The sequence below is a fragment of the Crocodylus porosus genome, unplaced genomic scaffold (assembly GCF_001723895.1).
Source record: "Crocodylus porosus isolate Cpor-Errol unplaced genomic scaffold, CroPor_comp1, whole genome shotgun sequence".
NCBI classification, from domain to species: Eukaryota; Metazoa; Chordata; order Crocodylia; family Crocodylidae; genus Crocodylus; species Crocodylus porosus.
Genome location: NW_017728906.1, coordinates 105,794,679 through 105,818,541, shown reverse-complemented (window position 1 = coordinate 105,818,541; position 23,863 = coordinate 105,794,679). Strand labels below are relative to the sequence as shown.

General features: G+C 45.0%; 2 protein-coding genes across 2 annotated transcripts in view; one reads left to right on the top strand and one right to left on the bottom strand.

The window, feature by feature from the left end:
- LOC109305491 (dedicator of cytokinesis protein 9-like) overlaps positions 1-4,361 on the bottom strand; it is a 161,948-nt gene extending 157,587 nt beyond the window's left edge. Inside the window, exon 1 of the mRNA XM_019528491.1 lies at positions 4,201-4,361. Coding sequence (XP_019384036.1) covers positions 4,201-4,361 — 161 coding nt within the window. The remainder of the gene's footprint in view (positions 1-4,200) is intronic.
- A 10,891-nt stretch (positions 4,362-15,252) lies between these two features.
- The window catches only part of UBAC2 (UBA domain containing 2), a 144,006-nt gene continuing 135,395 nt past the window's right edge, over positions 15,253-23,863 (top strand). Inside the window, exons 1-4 of the mRNA XM_019528490.1 lie at positions 15,253-15,315; positions 16,033-16,230; positions 20,090-20,209; positions 22,999-23,105. Coding sequence (XP_019384035.1) covers positions 15,253-15,315; positions 16,033-16,230; positions 20,090-20,209; positions 22,999-23,105 — 488 coding nt within the window. The remainder of the gene's footprint in view (positions 15,316-16,032; positions 16,231-20,089; positions 20,210-22,998; positions 23,106-23,863) is intronic.

The window sequence follows — 23,863 nt, the reverse complement described above, 5'->3', positions numbered from 1 at the left end:
GAGAGTCTGCGATTTAGTATAAGAAAAGCTGTGGCAAGGCTGGGAAAGGAACAAAGTCCTTGGCAGTGTTTCTTTCTTATCGGGTGCAAGATACAAGCTGTGTATTTCTAACAATACTGCATTTCTAACATGCCTGTAAACCCAGTCTTTCTCTGTCCAGGGAACCTGCCTCTGCTCCCGGGCCTACAGAGTTGTTTAACTAAATCCAGATCCTTTTAGGAGGCCTGCAGCCAGGAGCTCCTCACTTCATAGTTGCTGGGGAGAGACTGATTGTCCTGTGCAGCCTCTGGGCTTTTATAGTTCTTGCTTAAGCCCTCTTCTGGTCAGGTGAGTCCCTCATGAGCAGGGATCCTGTTTTTTTCTGATTAAAAAAAAAAAAATCCCCAATTTTCAGATTGAAAAAAAGTAACCCAAAATCCATTTTTTTCTATGATTAACATGAAACACCATTGTATATGTATGTGTATTTATGTATGTATTTATTTTTATTAGTGGCATTTCTTTTTGATCATGGAAAATGTGGATTTTGGGTTACTTTTTTTAATCTGAAAATTGGGGATTTTTTTCTTTATCGGAGAAAACCAGGATCCCTGCTCATGAGCTCCCCACTGCCACCTGCAAGCAGTCCAGTGCCCTGCTACAGGAACAGACAATGTGACACTGTATAGTGTTGTCCTAATGCAAAGTTGGCCTAGAAGAGTTTTAAGGATAGGACCCAGGTCTGAGTCCTCAGTCCACCCTACAAAATGTGTTGGACAGGGTTTTGGTAGGGGATATCAGTAATGAGTCACTCCTTGTGGCTGACACAGAGTCGTCTGAGTGATGCAGAGGAATCCTTGTAGGAGAATGGACCTTATACCCAGAAGCTATTTGTATTGTAGGAGCCTGACTGACTGGATAAGTTCAGCCTGGCCACTAGTCCCCTGAGCATATTGCTAGCCAGCCCATCACTCCCCACTCAGGCTTCCAGCAGCATGACCAGGGAGAACAAGAAGCATGATTGTATTTGCATAAACCCCTAAAATCAACTGACCTTAGTCTTTTGTTGCTAGTCATGGATACTACCACCACAGTCTGATATAAGTAAATACATTTTTGCTTTCTGGTTCCCCTTTCCCCTAAATAGAGCCTCCTTCCATGCGTTCAGACTATGTTGACAGTAATTGACAAAAATGCTTCCTTATTTCCTGATACCCTCTCTGTTTGTTCTGATTGAGCCAACTACCTCTCCACAGGACTCATAAAGCCAGTGGCATGAAGTATGGAAAATGTGAAATTGAGGGCCCAGCAAAAAGCAGATACATGTATACTTTGTATAGGTCATAGCCAAGTGTGGGAGGGCTGCAGTAGAATGGAGGAATTTTCTGAAGCAGGACAAGTAGAAAGGCACATCTGTTACTGCAGAGCTAGCGGCAAAGGGGTTCAGTTGAACTTGGGACTGGAGGAAAGAAGTTTGATTTTAACAAGTGGAACCTGACTGTAAGGGAGAGAACAGTGGAACTAGAAATTCGGTGGCAGGTCATTGATGGAATGTATCAGATGTGTCTTATCCTCCTTTGGCATGCCACAGCAAATGCAGCAAGAAGATCTGTCAACAATAGTCCTGGAACTGCTGGAGAATTCTGCCTATCAGGACCAGGGCTAAGTACATACAGAGAGTCAAAAAGCCTAAGGCTGAATCGATTCAATCTAGACAACTTCCTCTAAGCTATGTAGATTGAACTGATAACAACTGCACTGACGTTCAGTTTTCAATTGGGAAAGGCAGGGGGAGGCCTGTACTGACCCAGGCCAGTAGGCAAGGGACTCTAAATCAGTGTTTCCCAACCAGTGTGCCACGGCACAAAAGTGTGCCGTCAGAAATGAACAGGTGTGCCATGGAATTTTGCCATGGCAGTGAACTACAATGAACTACAATAGGTATGAGGATGGGGAATGCAGGTGTGCTGCAGAAAATTTTTATTAATGTAAGTGCTTTGGGCTGGAAAAGGTTGGGAAACACTGCTCTGAAGCATGTCTCCCAGCCTGCTGGCCATTGCCAGCCCATCCAAATGTATCCCCAACCCCCTGATCTCCCCCCACAGGGGGTTAAGGAGTCCCTGTCAGAGTGCTGGCCTACCTTAGGGGAGCCTCCACTTAAGGGGCTTTCCCCCAGCCTGCATTCTCTAGCCTAGCCCTGGGGAGCTGAGGGGATTCTCCCCCCACTTTCCCCCTTCCCCCTTCTCAGCTGCTGACTGCTTCAGCCACTGCACAGGAGGGAGGAAGAAGGAGTCCTCCAGACCAGGTGCCTGCCCAAAGCAAGCTGCTCTGAGGTTCAGGAAGGGAAGAATTCCCTCAGTTTCCCGGGGCTGCCCCAGGCTGCGGGACCCTGGGCTGGTGTGGGGGAAGCCCCCCAGGGCAGGGGCTTACTCTCCATGCTGGGCTGCAGGGGCAGGTGCCCACCTGGGAAGACTTCTCCCTCCCTCCCTTCTGTGGCAGCTGCTGAAACAATCAGCAGCTGGGAAGGGGGAGGGAGGAAGAGCTGCCAAGGATCAAAAGGCCCCTGCTACAGAGGTTTTCTTTCCCCCCACATGCTGTGTAGAGCCTGGCTAGGGGAGTCTGGGGCGTCTGTTCCCCTGCCACCCTCTGTCCCTATAAGCTGGCAGATGAAGGCAGGAAGCAGGCTAATGAGTAGTAGGGTGAGGCAGACCCTGTTCCATTGGAGCAAACAGCATAGCCCAGGGCTACAAAGCATCCTGGGATGCTGGGGGACTAAGTTAACTTGAACCAGGAAGGGATCTGGGACAGAAGTTCCATTAACTGGTTTGACCTAAATCAGTTAAGTCTGATACTACATCCAGCCAGGTTTATCTTAAACCAGTTTTGGCTATTTTGAAAGCGGTTTATATGCACTGAACTTCTGTTGTATTACAGGTTTAAACAAGTTTCTGGTCACTTATGTGTAACTTCTGTCCCTAGCCTTGGTGTTTGCCATCAGGCCTTCCATCCTCAGCTTTCTCCTGGCTGATAAGGCAAACACTTTGCTATGGGAAACTAGCTCATTTATTTCTGCTGACCCACATATTGGCCTGTTACTATGGCACTGCAACCCCCCAGGGTCCCAGCAGGGTGGGAGTAAAAAGTTCTCCATCCCTCACAGAACTCTTAGTTCCTAGTAAGTTGCAAGTATCTCCCCTGCCCCCATTTGCAATGTTTGATTTTTTTTTTGGTGAGTTTGCACTTCTTGGGGTTTTTTTTTATAAACTACAAATAAAGTCTGTTTTTTCTTATTTAAAAGGAAATGGTGTTCTCCTGTCATTCAAGCAACTGTTAATTGTAATGATCATAAGCCCACTCACACATTAAATAAGTTCATCTTAGTTAGCATGCTAGGCATTCATAGACTGTAACCTATAACACAAAGGTATGATATCTAAAATTCATGAATGCATAGAAAATGTGCAAGGTTGACCTGTGTATGGTCATTCACTAAAAATGCAAAGTGCTTTACAGTCATGTTTCAGAAAGCTTGCACACCTAGGGTCCTAAATGGCCAATGAGTCTGAGTAAGTCTGGGTGTCCATCAACCCTGTATACTAAGAAGTGAAGGTACAAAATGCTTAAAATCCGGGAAAATATGTGAAGCACTCATAGCAAACCTCACAGATCCGGGCCGTATTTTGCCCACCCCTGCATTAGAGGATAAGTGGGATTCTCAGGGATAAAAGGAAGGATACTTACATTGTTAAGATTGGTGCCATTTGCTTGCTGCACTGGGAAACTGCTTTTTTTCATTAGTGGAAAAAGCAAGTGAGGGTTCCAGAAAATGTTAGCATTATGAAAGTTTCCAGCCCAGACACTGGTGATGTTAGTGAACCTGCTATGGTAGTTGATGAGGCCTTGGAGCATAACTTATGTTTATGAACTCTGCAGCTTAGTGTGGGAGAGAAAGAATGGGAATCTGATTTCTATTCATTGCACCAATGTAATTAGAGAATGCTGTGCATGCAGAGCCATTAGTAACTTCCTGAGTATTGGCAAATGATGGCAACAGAACCTTTTTAATGGCAGTATACTTGGTTACTGCATCCCTAGTGGTTGAGACATCCATTCTCAAACAGTTTACAACTAACAGGGCGGTGTTATGCCAGACATTAATGGGAACTTGCTCTTGAATGGACAAAGGGGTTCTCATGCTGATTTGCTGCATCTCTGTCTCACCACAGATCTCTGGTAACATGTGCTTGGGCAGTCTGAATTTCTGTAGGTGCTGTTGATACCCCAAGGTCTATAGCAGAATCCTCTCCTACCAGCTTTTTCTTGGGCCCAAAACAGTGATAACCGGAAGTGAAGCACTCCAAGAGAAGTCCATTCTGGAGCATCTTCTCAGTCTCGTTGTCCTCTGGAATTATGGGAGCCCTATCATGCTTTAGTATATTTGTGGATCATCAATAATGGGGCTGCTCCCTTCAGGATCAAACTGAGCTTTTTCTTTACATCCTGGATTTTCACATGCCTAAAAAACATTGCACTCTCTTTTCTTTGTACATTAACTATAATGCTATTTCTGACTTCACTGTCTAGTAGAGGAAGGTAGTTAGCTGTGTTAATGTGAGGTCAGGCAGAAAGCAGGGATGTTAGACCTTTGAGGCTAACTCATTCAGAAAGGCATAAACTTTTGAAGGTAACAACCTACATTGGTAGATGCTATGAGTCATATAAGGTGCTACCCTACCTTACCCTCTTTCTTCACTATCTAGTGGAAGATGCTGGGTCCTAGATATGCTTATTTATTTAATTACCTCACTATAACAAATCCATGTTTTTAACAATCCAAAAAGCAGGAACTTATTTTTTATTATGCTGCAGCAAATTGACTAACAATACTGTATTATAATAAACACACACTTTTACTAGGCTTTTCATAGTGTCCCCTGGCAGTTTGTTGTACTGAGGTTGTTCTGTAGCATTCTTTATAGAGTTGTAAGGCCACTGGTTTAGATTTGTTTGTGGTTTTAATTTTCAGCCTTTAGCTCCCTTGATTTTTTTCTCTTCTGATGACCTGGAGGCCAAAATACATGATTTAGCAGTAAAGGATGTTACTGCTAATTGGTAGGTTTATAGGGTGAAAAGAATGACACTTCATAGCAGCAGCAGTAGTTTTCTAAGGAGTTGTCATTGAAGACTTGATTAGGAATCCACATGCTACCAAAAGTCAAAGAAATGCACCTTCTCTTTCCAGATGATCTATCTTGCATTTTCAGTAAATTTATAAATTCATAGACATTAGGGCTGGAAGGGACCTTGGAAGATCATCGAGTCCAGCCCCCTGCCCCAGGGGCAGGAAGTCAGCAGGGATCATAGGATCCCAGCAAGATAAACATCCAGATGTCTTTTGAAGGCATTCAAAGTAGGTGCTTGAACCATCTCTGGCGGCAGTCTATTTCAAACCTTGGGGGCTCAGACAGTAAAGAAGTTCTTCCTTATATCGAGCCTGAAACAGTCATGGAGGAGTTTGTGACCGTTTGATCTTGTCATCCCTTGGGGCACTCTGGTGAACAGATGTTCCCCCAGATGCTGGTAAGCACCCGTGATAAACTTATAGGTAGCCACCAGATCACCCCTGAGCCTGCATTTTTCCAGGCTGAAGAGTCCCATGGCTCTCAGTCTCTCATCAGAAGGTCTGCTTTCCTGACCTCTAAATGGTTGACCAAGAAGTATTTCTTTCTTCAAAGTTCACAAAGCAAGACAAGGAAGGAATCTTGTGAACAATTATGATATTTTAAGACTTTACAGACAACTGAGGTTACTGTTATTCATGTGACTTTCCCTGTGGGTGCCTGTCACATTTACCGGCTAGCTGCAACTGTGGTTTTTTTTTTTTGCTTAGTGACATACAGTATACAAAAATAACCAAATGCTTGTTTCCTCTATGGTAGGTTTAAAATATTTAAACTAAAGCCTAAATGCACAGGTTACTACTCATGAAAATAAGTTTGTGTTTTATGCAGAGAATAAATGCAGTTCTAACTGTGGGTTTTTTAAATATCTTTCTATGGAACAGTTATTGGCAAAATACTCTTAACAAACACAGATTCAAAATAAAAAATGACTTTCCCCTGAGAATTTCAGCTCCCTCTCTGTACTACATGTTATAGTACCATAAAAGGAATGTGAAAGATTTTCTCTCAACAGATAAAATGATCAAAATTCAAAAGGCAGATACCAGACCTTTACAGAAATGTTTTAATCACAATGGAAGACCTTCTTTAATCATCAACCAGGTGAAGTTCTTACCATATTTTTAGTACAGTTATAGTTAACTGCAAATTCCACAGAGTTTTGGGAATTGATAGGGTGAGTTCTTTTAAAACTTACAAATTAAAGTACATATTTATATATTTAATTCACTGACATCCTGGTAACAGGTGGGTGTTATTGGAAATGGCTAAGGAATATATTTTATTGTGACCACTGGGGTTGTATAGGTTTAGTTTGTATCTTGGAATTTAATTGACTTTTAAGGATGTGAAGTTGACTTTTAAACTAAAAAAACCCTCTGTTTCCCTAAAGACCAGTTTCTGATGATCTTTTGCATACTATTTTTTACTATTTTACTCCTCTCTTCCCAAATTAAAATGAATGGTAGGGAAGGATGTGTTTCAGATGGGCTCATAATGGAAAAAGCTAGTATGAATTGATATTAATATGATAGGAAGTCAAATTTGTTATTCAGTAAATTACTTTAGTGGAATAATTTACATTTGAATATTGTGTCCTTGGAATCTCTGATGAAAGGTGAACAAGGGCTGAATTACTGGAAGGTTTTACCTTAAGCCAGTATAAATAGCCTGCAAGAGTATAGTCACTAGACTACAAGAAAGAACTCTTAAAGAAGAGGATGCTTATTTGTAAAAGTGATTTAAAATTGTGAAACTTGGTGAACAAACTTTTATTAGGGGTTTGCTTGATATGAAAATAATGTAGACGCATCAAAATAACTTGAAAACCATGAGTGCAGAGAGATAACATTTACCTGCAGATCAAAAGCTTAATCTGCTTTATGTGGTTTGCCAGAGTCATGGAGAAAGAGACAATATATTGAAAAATAAAAGTTTTTGCATCTTTATGGTGAAGACACTAGACTAATCTAGGAAAGATTTGGCAGGATTTCTAATACGATATTGTATACATTAACTTTTGTTCTTTTTTCCCACTGCTCTGTGTTATTACACTTGCCTATAGGGTGTTATATTGTTTGGCATTGCAAACCATCATGAAAAGCTGGAATAAAAACAAAAGATCTTTTAAGAAGTCAAGAGCTTGCCAAACCTAGATTTCCTGGCCAAAAGTAGATGAAGAACAGAAGAGATCTTCATGTTTCAGTCAGGCTTCATGATGTATAGTGCAAGGAGCATCTAATGATGACATTTAGTGTTTGTGGGCAGAAGGTAGCCAGCCCATATTACTGTCTAATGGAAGCTTCTTGTATAACATCTACAAATGAACCATTATCCAGAGGTAATGACATGCCCCTTCCATATGAACGTAAGGAAAGAGTCCCAAGTTTATTAATTCAGAGATGATTGACAGCTGAAAGAGTACTTTTAAATCCAGCTACACACCAGAATGCACACAATGAGAAAGATTGCTTCCAGTAGTACAGTATAATGAATAGCATAGTTCAGAGGTGTTGAACTCACCTGGTGCCCTGGGCTGTATCTGAACCACAGGGCTTCTCACAGGCTGTATCGGGCAGCCACTGTGACCATGATGGTGGTGGCAGCAGCAAGTCCAGAGACAGCGGAGGGTGTCCAGCAGTAGTGGGTTCGGAGATGGTAAGGGGTCTGGCAGTAAAAGTGAAGGATGCTTGGGAAGGGGTCCAGCAACAGTAGCAGTGAGCCAAATTTGTTGCCAGTGGCTATGGCCAAAAGGGGCCAAATTCTGTGGCGACCATGCCCCTTTCAGTGGCCTCCTGATAGCCCAGCAGGCTGGATAGAACCTCCATGGCCTAGATTCAGCCTGTAGGTTTGCAACCTTTGGCATGGTCTAACATTTGATCTAAAAGAACCTCAAATTTTGGTCATCAGAAACTATTAGCAAGCTGACAGAAGTCCTGGTTATGTTTATAAACATCTTTACTGATGGCACCAATTGACTGATACTTGGAGGCAATGAAGATCACTGTCCTAACAGAAGTTTTTATATCAGATATCACTGTTACCTCCCTGAATAATATTTTCTAAAGAACATTTGGCCTCTTGTACATCTATATAAGTGTATGTGAATACTTTAATAAAGGGGGTCATATGGGTAGCTTGTGTGGGTGGTATGTGACAGATCGGGGAAAGGACAGGCAGCACAGTGGCAGAATGGGCAGGGAGCAGACAGCAGAGCATCATATCAGACAGAGCACATGGAAGGAAACAGAAAGCAGAGCAGCAGCTTAGCACAGGACCAGGAGCAGAAAGCAGAGCAGCACATAGGGTAAGAGGTCTGAGTGGCACTTAGGGAGGGCATGAGACCAAGTTATGGCATCCCTATCAAAAAGGTTGTCCTCCACTGCCCTGCTAATGAGGCATTGCAAGTATTTTCACCCACATTTTGAAGTTTTGTTTCGTTGAAAGGCAGAGCTGGGTGCCTATGTTTATATACATTACAAAATTAAAATTAAGTCATCTTGAAAGAAAGCAAATGTCAAATGCATAGTTGGGTCTACAGGGGGCTAATAACAATGGGTGTAAGAAGATGATATGACTGGAAGAACCATGTTATTGATGGTAGTCAAAGCTATGTAGTGCATTGGAACAGACCGTATGCTTTGGGCTTCTTTTTCAAATTTTTGTCCAAAGGCACATGAAGAACCTCTTAGTTACATTTGGTACGTTTGGTATTTGGTGCTCTGTGGGCAATAAAGGACAGTATATGCTTCCCACTCCAGTTTCCTCTCAGTCTCAAGGACATTGGCCCTACAAGCGTCTGTACAGGACAGGTGTATACCCTGCATTTCATTTTGTTCCATCCTGAGGGCATACATGGTAGTGCACACTGCACTGTTCCTACTCCTCAGTTTCAACTGTCTTGGCTCAGAAAGGCATTTCTGTAGTCGGCCTTGTTACACAGTAATTTTGGGAGCTCTTAACATCTGGATTGCCCACACATTAACACCTGAAACTAGTTTTAAGCACTCCTTAGGCTGGTTAAGGTTACACCACTCCAAGGCAGGATTATTTCTGATCTGTATTAAAAAAAAATAAATTCTGATCTGTGTTGCCCTGCTTGTGTCATACCAAGGTGTAGCTGCTCTACGCCACACTGTAGTGTACACACTGCTCTCTTCCCCCGTCCCTTCCCTGTTTCCTGCCTCCCCCCCACTTGTGGCTACCTGTACTGTCTTATCCCAGGGGAGCAGGGAGGGAAGGGTTACCTTGACTGCCTGACAAGAATGCCTGGGACAGCCAGCACAGGCAGCTACAAGTAAGTGGAGAGGTGGGGCCTGGGGGTAGTGAGCACAGGCAGCCACAAGTAGGCTGGGGGACCTGGGAGAGCTCAGGGGTGGTGGGGGAGGCAGGGGATGGGGGAAGTCTGGAATGGGGGTGGAGGGATTCTTACCTTTCAGTTGTCTGGGTCCTTGCTGGCCTGAACATGTGATTGCTTTAAACTCAAGCTGGCACTAACACCAATCAGCATTTGAGCAGCTCAGTGTAATGTGTAACAAGGCCCCTAGACTCTGTCCAGAAGCTTCACACCCCCCCCCCCACCCTTCACAGTCCTCTGGCTCTGGCTCTTCAGATCTAAAGTGCTCCCTGGATCTGACCTCCAAGATACAGGAGTTAAAGTTCAAGATGGTGACATTAGCCTCTGTTATCTCATCACTAGAATAAGGGATTTGTTTAGATTGCTTGCCCTTCTAGGAGATTATTTTCATATTGCCCTTGGTCCTTCTCACCTTTTGTGTTCTCACTGGCAATCCCTCAATATGAGGATTTTTTTTACCATGGTTCACTGATGGGCCTTGAGGTGACTCAAGAGTCCAGTCCTAGATTCATAGATTGTAAGGCTGGAAGGGACATTGGAAAACTCAGATCATATGGGTGGCTCTTTGGACTCTCAAACTTGTCCACGATCCTTGATCCACAGAAGTTGCAGGTCTTTCTGCAGGGGAGAATAAGTTGCAGGCTGGGATTCCTTCCCTTTTCCTGTTTCTACTTTCTCTCTTCTCTGGTTCAAGGGCAAGATGTTTTACCTTGGAACAGGCTGCTGCTTGGTTGAAGTGGCAGTGCCATTTGAGTTGGTTGGCAGCCAGCTCCTCCAAACACTTGTTGCCAGCATCTGTTTTTTTTTTAAGGTATGGCTTTCGTGTGTCCTTGTAGCATTTCTTTTGGCTATTGCGAGATCTCAGGCCATTACTAAGCTGGGAGCCCTTCTGTGTAGGAGTCAAGGAGTACTACTGTGTAGCAGGTTGGGGTCTCAGGGGTGGCTGTGATGCCTGCTGGTGGCTCTGCGACTGTGCTCTGCTGTGTGTCTAAAGCACTGTCCCTTCTTGCCTACCATGCCTTGATGTAAAGCTACCAATAATAATAGGGAGGCTGCCCAGGGACTTTCATGTGGCCGTGGTGCAACTGGATCCCCACTGGGGTTTCCAGGACTCTTGCTGGGCCTCTCTAGTTGACTCTGCCCTGCTGGGCATGTAAAGCCTTAGGGGCTAGATACATGGCTCCAATCCTTCCCTACACCACATCCCAAGTCTCACGGTTGTTACAATATCTTTGTTCCCTCCTGTTGGGGCTTTGGCCTCCTCGGCCTCTACCCTTTTACTCTGGCTAGGCCTTTTACCCCTGGCCCACTGTGTCAGACCTGGGCTTTGAGGCACTAGCTCTGGTTTGTTCCTTTTGGTCACTGGACCCCTGGCTCCTGTGTTGCTGTACCTGTCTTGGGCACTGGGCCCCTGGCCCCTGTCTGGTCATGGCCCTCTCGGGTGCTGGGCCCCTGGGCCCCTCTGTTTGGCTCTGTGGTCTTGCACTCCGCCCAATCTGTGCTCAACAGTCTCTTGAGCTTAAGCCTGCCTCTGGCAGGGCTCAAGGTGATCATGTGCTCTTCAGGGTCCAAGTCAACTCTTCAGGCATACCCTTATAGTTCCAACCCAAACCACCGATGTAAATACAACATAAGCCCCTGGGCTATAACAACAGCCCTCTGCCCCTTTAAGAGGGTAAACTTTCCCTCATCGCTCAGCTAGGATAGTCTCCTGGCCCTGGACTATATCTTAGTGAGCTTCCCTAACTTCACCGGGGATCCAAATGCAGCACCACAGGTTAGGTGAAGATATACGAAAAGCCCAAGCCTGAATTGATTCAGTCTTTTCAGGTTAGGTTAACCTGCATGGATTGAACCATTTGCAAGTGAATAGACATTCACTTTTGATTCCAGAAATGCAGCCACCTGCAGTGGCTCAGGCTGGAAACCAGAGGGAGGGCAGGGGTGCTAGAGTGAGCCCTTGGCTACAGAGAAGCTGTGGTAAAGGTAGAGCATGGCTGTGCCCCAGTGGGCTGAGTATGGGGAGGGGTTTAAACCTCCACACTGGCCTGCAAGGACCCCAGCTGGGGTGCGCCTGGAGGGGGAAGGGAGAAACAGCCCCTGCCAGGTATTTCCCACCCCCACCCTTGCCGCTGGAGTGGCAGGGGGCATGGTCAGCCTGGTAGTAGCCTCAAGCAAATGTGGGAGGGAGAGGGTTTAATTCTCCCCTCCCTGCCCTGTCCTGCTGGCACAGATGCAAGCCAGGGTCTGCCTGGCCAGGGAGGAACAGCATATGTCAGGGTCTGCTCCGCCTCTTTGCTGCTGCAGTGGCAGGGGCAGGGGCATGGCCAGATGTCGTCCCAGCATGTCCCTCTGAGGTGAATGGGGCAGGCATAGGGTTTATTCCCCACTCTGTCCTCTCTCACCCCAGGGGACCACAGCCAGGATCTGCCAGCCCCAGCTTCTGCAGCTCTCCCCTGGCCAGGCAGACCCTGCTACCGGGAAAAGGCTTGCCAGCAGCAGACAGGGCTGAGGCTGCACTTGGGGCAGGCAGATGCTGGGTGCGGGAGCTACGGGGTGGTCTACAGCTACTCCAAAATTCCCCATAGCCCATGCTGTAGCTTCCCCTTCCAGCACTGCTGCTGCCCACCCTGGCCTAGTCCCCCAACCTGGAAGAGGCCGGTACAGCCCATGCACAGATCCTGGGGGCACATCCCTCCATGCCTTCCCTGGAGGTGTGCGCAGCCCCATCCCTTGGCTCTGTCCCATGCCCCGCCCCACCCCAGCTGGGCAGTGCCTTCCCCTGCTCCAACCTCACTCCCTCTCTCACTATGGGGGCTTCACTCTGCACCCCCCATGCCCCTTCTCTCCCCAAAACCCCTTCCCCCGACAGACTTACCAGCTGGATGCTGCTTTTTAAGCTGCTGGACTACATTTTTGGCTGCATGTGTGCTGCAGCTGCATGCATGCACATGGTATTTATCGATGACAGTGTCAGCTATGCTGGCCAAAAAAAGCCGATTGCCGATAATGTCAAGTTTCCTTTTATCGGTGCCAATCTGATATGGACTGATATATTGATGCAGCTCTAATTGGGGTTGTACAAACTCATTGGGAATGTGCATTTGGACAATGCATCTGGAAGAACTCCAGTTACTCATAAGTAACTTCTTTCTTTCATTCCTTAAAGCTGATTTTTACAACTCTTCTTGTGCCTACCTAAATGGATCATGCTGTGCTACCCTTCCACCTATAACACTAAATTCCTTTTCTAGCAAGTCACCTTTAATGCAGGTGTTGTAACTTGGGATACTGTCACACAAGATCTACCTTTTACATGCTAGTTGTTGTTCAGGTTAGTGTGTTAAGCTCCATTTTTCTCTATTGCTTGGTGCTTTGAAGGGGGTTGGCCATTTCTTTTGACATCTAAGGTTGAGGACAAGTCAAAGACCTGTAGACCTCATAGCAGAGGCGTAAGATTCTCTTTCTGATCCAGGGGGCAGGAATAGTGCTGATCACTGGAGGGAGTGAGGAGAGGGAATAGAGTGTTACCTCCTGGAGCTCTCAGGTGAGTGCCAGCTGCTGTTGCTACTGCTTGTCTCCTAGTGTCATTAGCTTGGGCTACTACTACCTATTTGCAAGTGGGTGGCAATTTGTAAGTGGGTAGGTCGGGCAGAAGCATCTCCTGATGCCCCATTCACCCCTCATCCCTGGAGGAGGGCTGCACCTCCCATGGAAAAGCTTCTTGGGGTGGGAAGCCACCCTTCTCCCACTCCAGATGCCCTGGTAGGCATGGTGCTGCCCCTGCCCAGCTGTACCTGCTTTGGGAATGACTCCTGGGTGAAGGGGCCAAACCAATTTCCTCTCTTATTTGGCACCTGGGACTAGTGCCCCTTTCACCCCACTTCAGTTATTTTGGTGCCTTGAAGACTGTCAATAATCCACAAATTGACACGATCCAGACTAGGCGCTGCATGTGTTGGAAAGGAAGCGCTTGATTAAATATGTTGTGAAGTTGCATGCTTTTACTAGGAATAGAGGGACATGTAACTGTACAGGTGATTATAAACTGGAACAGGTAACCTAAGGAGATTGCTTATCATCAGGGATTCTGGTTTTCTCTGTTTAAAAATAGCAAATTCTCTGATTTAAAACCCCCATAATCCACATTTTTCCATGATTAAAATGAAATGCTACTGTATATATATAGGTATCAGTTGAAGACAATGTTTTGTTGATATTTACAATTTTAAAGAAATTTGGAAGCCTACCAGTGCCTCAGTCATTATAATAAAATAAATTCTAAATGCATATACATTTTGGTGTTTGCTTTTGGGGGTTTTATTGTGGAAAATCAGAACTGTCCCTGCCCCCTTGTCTCATCAGGATGCAGGTCCAGCTGTGGCTGTCCCTCCTCCATTGCTTTGTGGCACTGAACAGCCCTGATATGCCAGTGCCTTGCCCAGGCCATTGCCCCTCACTCCTTATCCACAGCCCTCTGCCCCGCCTCCCCCCCCACCTTGCCAGAGGGGCCCCCCAGCTGCCAGGGCTATGGGGCCTGGGACCTGGGTGTGCAGCTCCCTCCCTCCTGCAAAACCTCCTGAGCTCTGCCTGCTGGCTGCAAGAGGCAGAATCTGCTGTGGCAGAGTGGAGCACAGAGCCTGGCTCCCCTTCCCCTGTGGATGGCACAACCACAGCAGAGCCTGTTGGGGGAGCAGAAGTGGGCTGCCCACTGCGGGCTCAGGCTCCCCTCCCTGCTGCCCTCCCACCAGGGCCTCCGTAGCCCAGCAGGTGGGACCCAAAGTGGCAGGGCAGAGCGGGGCTGGGGGGGAAGCTTGTTGCTGCCACTGGGATCTTCCTGCTGCCATGGTGAGGTGCTCCCTGCCCACCCAGCAGCAGCGTGGGGCACAACTCCATGCCCCCAGTTCTGCTGCTGCTGCATAGGCAGGTGGCACCTCATTATGGCAGCATGGGGCTCCCAGCTGTGGCAGTGAGCTTCCCTGCCCTGCTGTGCCCTTCCACATCAGGTGCTGCCTATCCGATTGCAGAGGCCTCCAGGGGGAGGGCAGCAGGGTGGACAGCCCTCAGCCTACAACGGGCAGCACACCTCCGCCCCGTGCACAAATCTGTGGGGCACGTGCCCCCCCATGCCCTCTGGGAGCTAGGCCATCCCTTGCCCCTACCCCCCAAATGAGCTACCAGTGGCTCCATGCTGCTTCCCACCCAGACCCTGCAACCGTGCATTCCAGCCCCAGGCCCCAACCCTGTGCACCACTCCAGCTGGGTGCAGCCCCAGCCCTTGCCCAACTCCCTCCCTCCCTCACTATGGGGGCCTCAATCCCCTTCCTCTCCCGCCTCTGCTCTACTTACCTGCGGGAGCTGCTCTCTAGGCTGCCTGGCGATTATATGCGTGTGTATGTGTGTACATGAACGTGATGCCCCCTGCCTGAGCACCCTCTTCCTACTCCCCCCAGCCTCTTGCAGGCTGGAGCTCTGCCAGCCTGCAGGGGGAAACCCACCAGTTCCTGTGTTTTTCTCCTCAAAATGAGAAATCAGAAGAGAGAACCTGGATCCCTGCTTATCATTAGAGACATTAAAATGCAGGTCTGATAAATGTTTGTCCAGGATGATTTAGATGGGGATAATCCTACCTTTAAACAAGGGTTTGATAATCTCCTGAAGACTCTCGCCAGCCCAATTTTCCTATGACTCTTTATGCTGTTAGGGGTATGTTATACCTCTCCCAGACCTAGGACAATGTTGGGTCACAAGCTGAAGGTTCCCATTCAAACAGAAGTCACTTTGGACAGTAAGATAGAGGTAGGGTTTGAAAAGTAGAAATGTCCCACACAAGAGCCTAAAGTATCTGGGATTTACAGTGGACCTTAAAAACTTGAACCTAAAGACTGTTTAAGATTTGTATGGAATCGGAGATGGGGACCTTCACGTAGGCGTTTATTGCTTTGAGTAGACCTGCATATTTTTGTACTTGCTAAAGTAAGGAGTGCTTGGTTTCTTGGACCCCTTACAGACCTTGTACATCTGTTTGCTTTTGCTGCTTTGTATTTCTAAATAGATTGGAGCCTTGAGAGTGGGCTTGTTTAAGTTATTGGGGGGGTTGGAGTAGCTGTCTTGGTGGGGAGGGGGCTAGCTGGACTTTGAGGTCCCATTTCTGTGAAGACAGTACAAAGAGCCAGTGCCCAGGAAGTGAGTCGGAGGCCAAGGAAGGTACTCAGAACAAGAAAGTTAAGAACATGCAGGCCCAATTGTGATGACCCAAATGTGACTCCTGCTGAGTTCCAGGACTGTGGGAAGCATGCATAGAATGGGATGATTGTTGTAGACCCACAACTCTTGTTTTAATATGTTTCAAACAGCTTATTTGGCCTAGGGAGAGTATTAAGCATCCAGCTGCCATTTATACCTACAAAAAGTTTCCCTCACGGAGCACCTATGTTTTCTCTCTTATCTCTGTCATTTATCAAGGGATGTCCTGAAGTCCAGTCAAAAAACAAGCCAGTTCTAGTGATGTTTTAGTCTTCATCTACTTGTTTTATTCAGTTGCTAAGTCTGAGAAGGTTTTTGTTCTTTTTTTTTTTTTTTAAAGATAAAGCACCTCTGTCAAAGAGTCTCTTATTAGTTCCCAGTGGCCTGTCGATTCTGTTGACTCTGCTCTTCCAACATTATCAGAAGTTCTTCGTGTATAATCTACAAGCTGTAAAAGAGGATTTTCAGGTAAGTGTCAGTTTATCTGCAACTCTCCATTCTAATACTCGCATAGTTTTCTTTGCCTGTTGTCTTGATCCAACTCTTTAATCTCCAACATCTCGTAGGCTAGTGGTTCTCAACCTTTTGAGACTCAAGACACCTCTTGAGACACAAGGCAGTCCTTGGAAAATGACAGCTTTCACTCATTTTTTACTATGGAAAAAGAGCAATTATTCTGTTGCAAAGAACTCAGACTACAACAAGCCAGAATATTTTTCACACTGAATTCCTATTTGAAATCTCTGGGTTTATCTTATGAATCATGTATGTTGTTTGCATGCCTGACTGTTAATATTGTATGGCATTCCATAACCCCCTTAAAAGGGTCTTGTGGCAACCTGAATCACTGTCCTAAGCATTAGATCCTGCAAGGTATTGGTTTCTTTAATTAAAGAACCTTCTACTGTCAGTGTTAAGTGACAATATATTTTTTTGAAACCGCACTGTCTGTTCAGAAGAGAAGAGTTAACAAGTGGCTTTGTTACTATCTTCCTTAGTATTTTAGGCTTGAGCATTTTAATATCTTGAAGATCTGGGCCTTAGGTTATTTCTATACCATTTCCAAGCTGAGTCTGAGACAGCCACAGAGACAACGCCTAACCTACTTGCTTCTGCTCAGCACAGACAAAAGCCTGAAAATTATGCAGTATAATCAGTTAAGAGTTGCCCGGCACAGTGTGATGAGGAAAATACTCAGGGCTGTTCAAAGTTGCGCCTAGAATAATTTCAGTTTTGTGGCATGTACTAAGTGGGCAGTTCATGCTTCTCAGAACAGGGGCAGTGTAGAACAACTTTTTTTGTCTTTAAGTCTGAAAAGGTAAATTAAAGAGTCAGAAAAGTTTGGCTTTTAACTGACTATTTTTGCTAGGTAAAGAATATATTTGTGTATTTGTTTTGTATTGTGTACTTACAAGATATTTTCTGCTTGTATTTCTTTGTTTATATTTTTAAAGTTAGAAATAAACTGTAATTTTCTCTTTTCTTGCTGGAAGTTTGGCAAAGGTCTGAGAGTCTCAGAATAGTGAAAAAGCATGAAGTTGCAACTTCTTTCTCCCTTGCCATTAGCTTTCACTGTGGACACGAGGGGAAGCTGACAATATTCCATTGACTATTACTGACTCCATATGTTCATTTGTGAGGGGTGCGGATTTCATTTTAATAGTTCAGATTACATTTTGATGTACTGTTAGCATTTATCATTTTCAGATATCTTGTTAACATTAATTTCTTTCTTTTGCTGAATTCCTGATATTTTTGGTATATCAAAATGTAGAAACAGACTGGAAAAGCAAATAAGGAAAAAACTGTTTGAGGAAATGCACATTTTTCAGTATTATTAATCATTTTCTTTTTTTCAAGTTATCCTTAAGAGGATCCTATAATCCCTTAATTTGCTTTATAATGTTGAAAAATACTTAGCAATAGCAAGTCATGTTGGAAGTAGTAATCCTTTCTTCATTAGCAACACTACTATATACAAGTATCTCAGGAAAGCCTATTAGGGAATAATTTAGGGAGTTTATATATATGTATTTCTTAATTCTGTTTAATCCTAGGAAATTGGTGTAGTGTTGCTCAGTCATCTGTCCCTGCAGGCCACATGAGTGGTGTGGGTTCAGTCCCTAGTAGAGGTACACTGATATATCACTCCATATTGGATCTGCACCGATAAAAGGAAAATTGATGTTATCACCAATTGGCTTTTTTTGGCCAGTGTAGCCAATTAATGTCACAATAAATGCCTCATGCACACAGCTGTAACATGCAGGTGGCTAGGAATGCAGCCTGGTAGTTTGGAGTGCAGGGTCTGGCTAGTAAGTCTGTGGTGGGGGAGGGGCATAGAGGAGGGAAGGGGCTTGGGTGGATGCAGATTGAGGCCCCCATGTTGATGGATGGTGTGGGGCTGGGGCAGAGGCAGGGCAGGCACTGCCCAGCCGGGGTGGTATGGGGCACAGGACGGAGCTGCAGGCAGCTCATCTGGGGCTCGTGGGGTGGTGATGGGGCATCACCCAGCTGCTGCGCACACCCCAGGGGGAGGCATGGGGGCATGTGCTCCCTGGATTTGTGCATGGGGCAAGGGCATGTGGTCTTGGGCTGTGTCAGTCTCTTGGCAAGGGGGCTGGGCTGGGGCTGGGCAGGGTGGTTAGCAGTGGTGCTGGGAGGGGGGGCTACGGGGTGGGCTATGGGCACCCTAAAATTCACTGTAGCTCCTCCCTCCCAGTGTCACTGCCACTCACCCCGAACAAAGCCCCAGCCCTGCACCCCTGCCGGGAAAAGGCTGGCACAGCACCTGGCCCCGAGACCACATCAGGCAGCCCACCCTTGCTTCACACACAAATCCGGGGGTCCCATGCCCCCCATGCCTCCCCCAGGGTGCATGGAGTGGTGGAAGCCGCACACCCCTCCCCCACCCCCATACTCCCTGGACAAGCCACCTGCAGCTCAGTCTTATGCCCCATCCTGGCTGGGCAGCACCTGCCTCTGCCCCACCCCAGTCCAACTCTATCCTTCACCAAGGGGTTCTCAATCTGCACCCCCACCCATGTTGTTCCCAATGCCATTCCCCTTCTCCTCCACAAACTTACTGGCAGGATGTTGCTCTCCAAGCTGCCGGGCTGCCTGTTGGCTTTTGGATTGATATGGCTGATATGGCTGCTTAATAATTGGCCACCGGTATTGGCCAAAAAAATCTTTATTGGTGCACCCTTAGTCCCTAGGTGCAGTTACACCATGTGCCAGCCTGGTCCCACACTTCTGGATCCCATTTGTGCTGGTCCAACCCTCATATCCAGATTCCACCACACCTGTAGCAACCCCACATGTTGGCATAATGTAATACACAGGGCAACATCATCTAGCCAGTGGGGTTCAGGGGTCCAGAAATTTAGCGGTAAGGGTGTGACAACACTGCCAGCACTCTCCCATTGCCACGTTTCCAGATCTCATGGGTCTAATGACACAGCTCTGTGGGCTGAATGGCCATAGTTGAGCATCACTGATTTAGTGTCTATACACGTTGTTAAGACTATTCTGCATGCTTCTCAGACCAGGGACAATGGTAGGTTGTTCAGCCTTGATGAATCTCTCAATAAATGCCTTTGTCATGGGCATCTCCCCAGATGAATGGCATTTATTGTTTTGTCTAGATATTTCTGATTTTTCTGATAGCTAAAGTGAAAAGAGATTGCGTCTTGGAACCCCTACAAAATCCTTGTGTCTGTTTGCTTCAATTATTGCATCTCTCTGAAGTGGTGAATTGTAAACACAGTGTGCCCACAGGTTGGAGTTTTAGGTATATTTAAATTATTGGGTTATCTTGGGGAGTCAGCACTGGCCTTGGAGGCTTAAAATAGTTTCCCTGTTAGGCACCCTTCCATAAAAGTTAGGATACTCAGTTATTGCGCCAGAAAAGCTTGGGTCAATAGATTGTAGTCAGTACTTTTGGCCCTGAGAAGCTTGAAGTTCACAGGCCAAGTGTTGGGACCTGAATATAGCAGTGTAGTTGTATGTCCAACAGATAGAACTTTACTAGGGTTGTTTAACAATTAATATTTGCAAACATGAAGTAAATGTTGTCTGACATGTATGGCACTTAAAAAAATAAAGTTTACTGGAAAATATTTTTATTTTTAAACAAGATTTACTAAAATATACTACTGAATTGTGACCAACTGTTACAGAAAAAAATGGACCACTTTATTTACTAAGGCTGTTCTCATTAAATATTTCCTCTTTTGTAATATGCTTTATCTGAATACACATCCCTGGAAGAACTTCCATTGGGAATGAGAATTAAAGATCCTGGTGCTTTTTTTAAATCTTCTAGATTTGGAGACTTGTATGTGGAAGAACGGTATGTCTTGATCTAAAAGACACATTCTGCAGCAGCTTGCTCATTTACAGCTTTAGAATATTTGAAAGAAGATATGGCAGCAGAAAATTTTCAGTAAGTTACATTTATATATTTTTCAATACAGTAATTGCTAATCACATTAAAATCTTCTGTCTCAGATGTATTGCATTTCCTTGAATATAAGACTATCGTGATTGTAAGATAACTCGCCCAATCATTAGATTCTGTAGATGAAAAATGTATACGTTTGCTATAATTTTCCAAGCATAGAATCTAATCCTGCACTGGAGGTTTGTTTTGGATTTGTTGACCTCCTACTGCTACAACAGGGAAAACCAATCTGGGGGTTCAGGAAGCACCTTTGCCCTCTGCACCCCCCACCCCCCTCAAACGTCTTCCTGTGTCAGTCCAGTCACTGGCCTGCCCAGCTGACTCACCTGCCATGCCTTTGATGGTCCTGGTCCCTCATAGACCTTCAGACCACCCAATTCAGGCCCTACTGTACAATAGGGCAGTAGGCCTACTGTCCCACACCCTGGGCTGACTCTGTCCCCTGGCCTTTTCTGGCCTCAGGCAGCCCAAACTCAGCCTATGGCCCACTCGGATGTCTGTTGACATGCCTGTATCCCAAACCTACCCCCTTAATGGCGTAACCCACCAGGGCATGGGGGCTGAGGCTTTCTGGTGCACCATCCTTGCATTTCACTGGAAGGGCACAGGTGTGGCATTTCCTGGGGGCAGCCCTGCCACACCTTCAAGCCCCAACAGGATGTAGGTTTCAGGTCTTACCCAGGACCAGGAACCTCCTCCTTCCCTATAGTTTCTATCCTACCTGCAGTTTTGGGAACTGCAGGCTGAATCATGTTGCTCTTCTGGCTCCCTAGGTGTAAGCTCTGCTCCTAGGGCTTGGGTTTATACTAAGGTGGCCCAGCCCTCCTCCAATCCACTGGCCCCCTTCTGTCATGTGACTATTTAATTAGGCCAGACTGCTCCTGCTGGTTACTCAGAGCCTGCCTGAAACCCTATAAAGTGGCAGACACAACCTGTGCTCTGCCACATTTCTCTCTGCAGGCTCATCCCTCCTCCTTACTATTACAGGCCCTGCTCTCCCTGAGCACATGGAAGTGAGGAACAAATTTGAAAAAAACTTAACCTTGAATAAACATAGCAATTTGCATATAGTATCCATAGACTTAGTTCACCCAGAAATTATGCATTTTACCTTTTTTGAAACTGCTGCAAGTTTTAGCACAGGTATTCTATAAACACACTTGTAAGTAGCAGTTTAGCATCTACTTATATAGAGAACAAACTATGTATAATATTAGTCCAAAGCCAAAAGACTCATGATTTACCATGTACTTCATTGATTAGGCCCCATCAGAGTCAACAGCGTTTCAAGGCATGGTGACCCCACAGCTCAGCACTGCGCAGCATGTGTCTGTACTCCAGATACCTCCCACAAAGGACCCATGTGCTGATTAGCTCCCCACTCATAACTGGAACTGGGTGTTCCTGTCATGAGTCGTAGGACCATCCAGAAATGTGTCTGCAGATGAGGGGCAGGGCAGCCTGGTCTGACTTCACCTCATGGAGGACAGGGCCCCACTGATTATATGTGCCAGACTGAGTGAGGGGCAAAAGGGATTCTGAGTGAACTGCTTGGTGCCCTGTTTTGTAATGTTTGTCAGATGTTTAAGGCCGGTGAAGAAACAGCAATAACTGGAAATGGGGGAAAAACCCCCCGCAGCTAAGCTGTGCATGTAAAGAGGAAGTTGAGATGTAAAGAGTTGGTGCTGAAGGGGACTGTGCTCAGTGTCTTATCATATGTCATATTCAGATGGGTTACACGAACCTATCTTTGTGGTAGGTTCCCATCAGTATGTTTGCCCCATATGGGCTATGTACTTTGCAGTCATGCTCAGTGTCAGCTGGATTTAATCAACTTCGTAGTTGATTTCCACTACTGAGCACATGCTGCATTTAGCATCAGTACAAAGATAGATGATGTATTTAATGCCGTTTCCTTGTATACAAGTGTAAGACGAGCGGTTTCCTCAGTGTTGATGAGGGGGAACTTATCTTTTTATATTTGAGTTGATGGAAGGGGGTGAGGAACCTTGTCTTTATATTTGAGTAAATATGGTATTGCAGTTTTTATTGGTGCACTCTCTGCTGAAAAATGCTTTTTACAATTGCATGCTGTTTTTAAAAATAGTGTTAATGTTAAGATATATTCTTAATTGGAGATTTAGTTACATGAATCAGATTTAAAATTCCTGTTTAGCATTATAAGATCAAGACGAGGGTTGGGAATTTGACTGGTCAAATAAAGTCTGGTCAATTGACTAGTCAACTATCAGTCAAAATTTGTTAAAAACAGACAAACAACAACCCCACCCCCCAATCCACAAATTTTTCATTAAGCTATGTGTTAAAAAACAATAAAAATCATATTTCTATCTAGAAAATTACAAAAAGAGGTAGTGTTGGGTTTTTTTTTGTAAAACTGCTGTAAACTTTGGTTAAAAATATGCAATCAATTGTCCAGTTAATTGACTGGCTTACAAGCCCTACTCACCTACTCAAGACCATTTAAATTTTGTATTTAATAAACAAGGGTTCTGTCAACACGTTTTAGTGGGCCCATGGAATTGAATTTTATTTACCAATCTAATTCTTTTTCATTGCTTAATATCAAAAGTCTAGTCTGATATTAATGTATGTTTGTCTTTAATTGAAGACCTGAAATGGACTTTTTGGCATATTTAGATATGAGATCCATATGTTTAATGGAAATAACACCATGAATACTGTTGAACTAAATCTAATTATGTAAACCAATCTGTGTTTGGGACCCATTTTATTTTTTTATTTTTCAGTCCTTTTTACTGGGCTCCTGGATGCTTTCAGCTTTGTTTGATCTTCTTCTTGTAGAAGTTGTGCAGTATGTCTTTGGCATCACTATCAGCAGCTTGCCCTCTGGATTGTAAGTAGCTCTTAATGGGCTTGTTTATTTCTAATCATTTTAAATTTGCTTTCAAGAGATTAAGTATTACAGATTTAAGGAATGACTTCCTAATGAAACCTTTCAAATACAGTTAAGCCTTTTTAAAGTGCAGTGTAAATGTTCTTGGACCAAACACTATTTTTATAACAATTATTTTCCAAATATGATGCTACTACTTATGTATAGTAGTACTTTCGATATTATTTTTCCATGGTTACTTTGAATTCTGCCACACTCTTTTGAAAGGAGTTGCACTGCAATATATAGCTAAATATTGGCATCTTTTCTACCTAGTACAGTATTCCCACATGATTTTATTAATTTTGCACACTTTTTTCAGTAGCAAAGTCAGTGTTAAAATCCCACAACTAACATTACTGTAGTCAATTTTACAGGACTCACTCTGTTCCCCAGATGCACTGCTCATGGAGTAGGGGGAAGGGGGAGAATCTTGTGCCCCATAAGAGTTGCCATCTGAGGATTGTGCCCTGCTCACCCTGCCCTAGTCACAGTGACTAGGGCATATGGAAGTTAACATAATAAAAAAGCATGTGTTAGACATTCTAAACTAGCTGTTAAGTGTGTTGGTGCATATCAGTCTTCACAGGGATTGGAGATTAATATATGAAGTTCACTGCTTTGAAAGATATTGGTGAGACACTATTTATATAAATTAACATATTTAATTCATTTTAATTATTCTGATTAAACACCTTATTCTGATAAACAGATTGTAA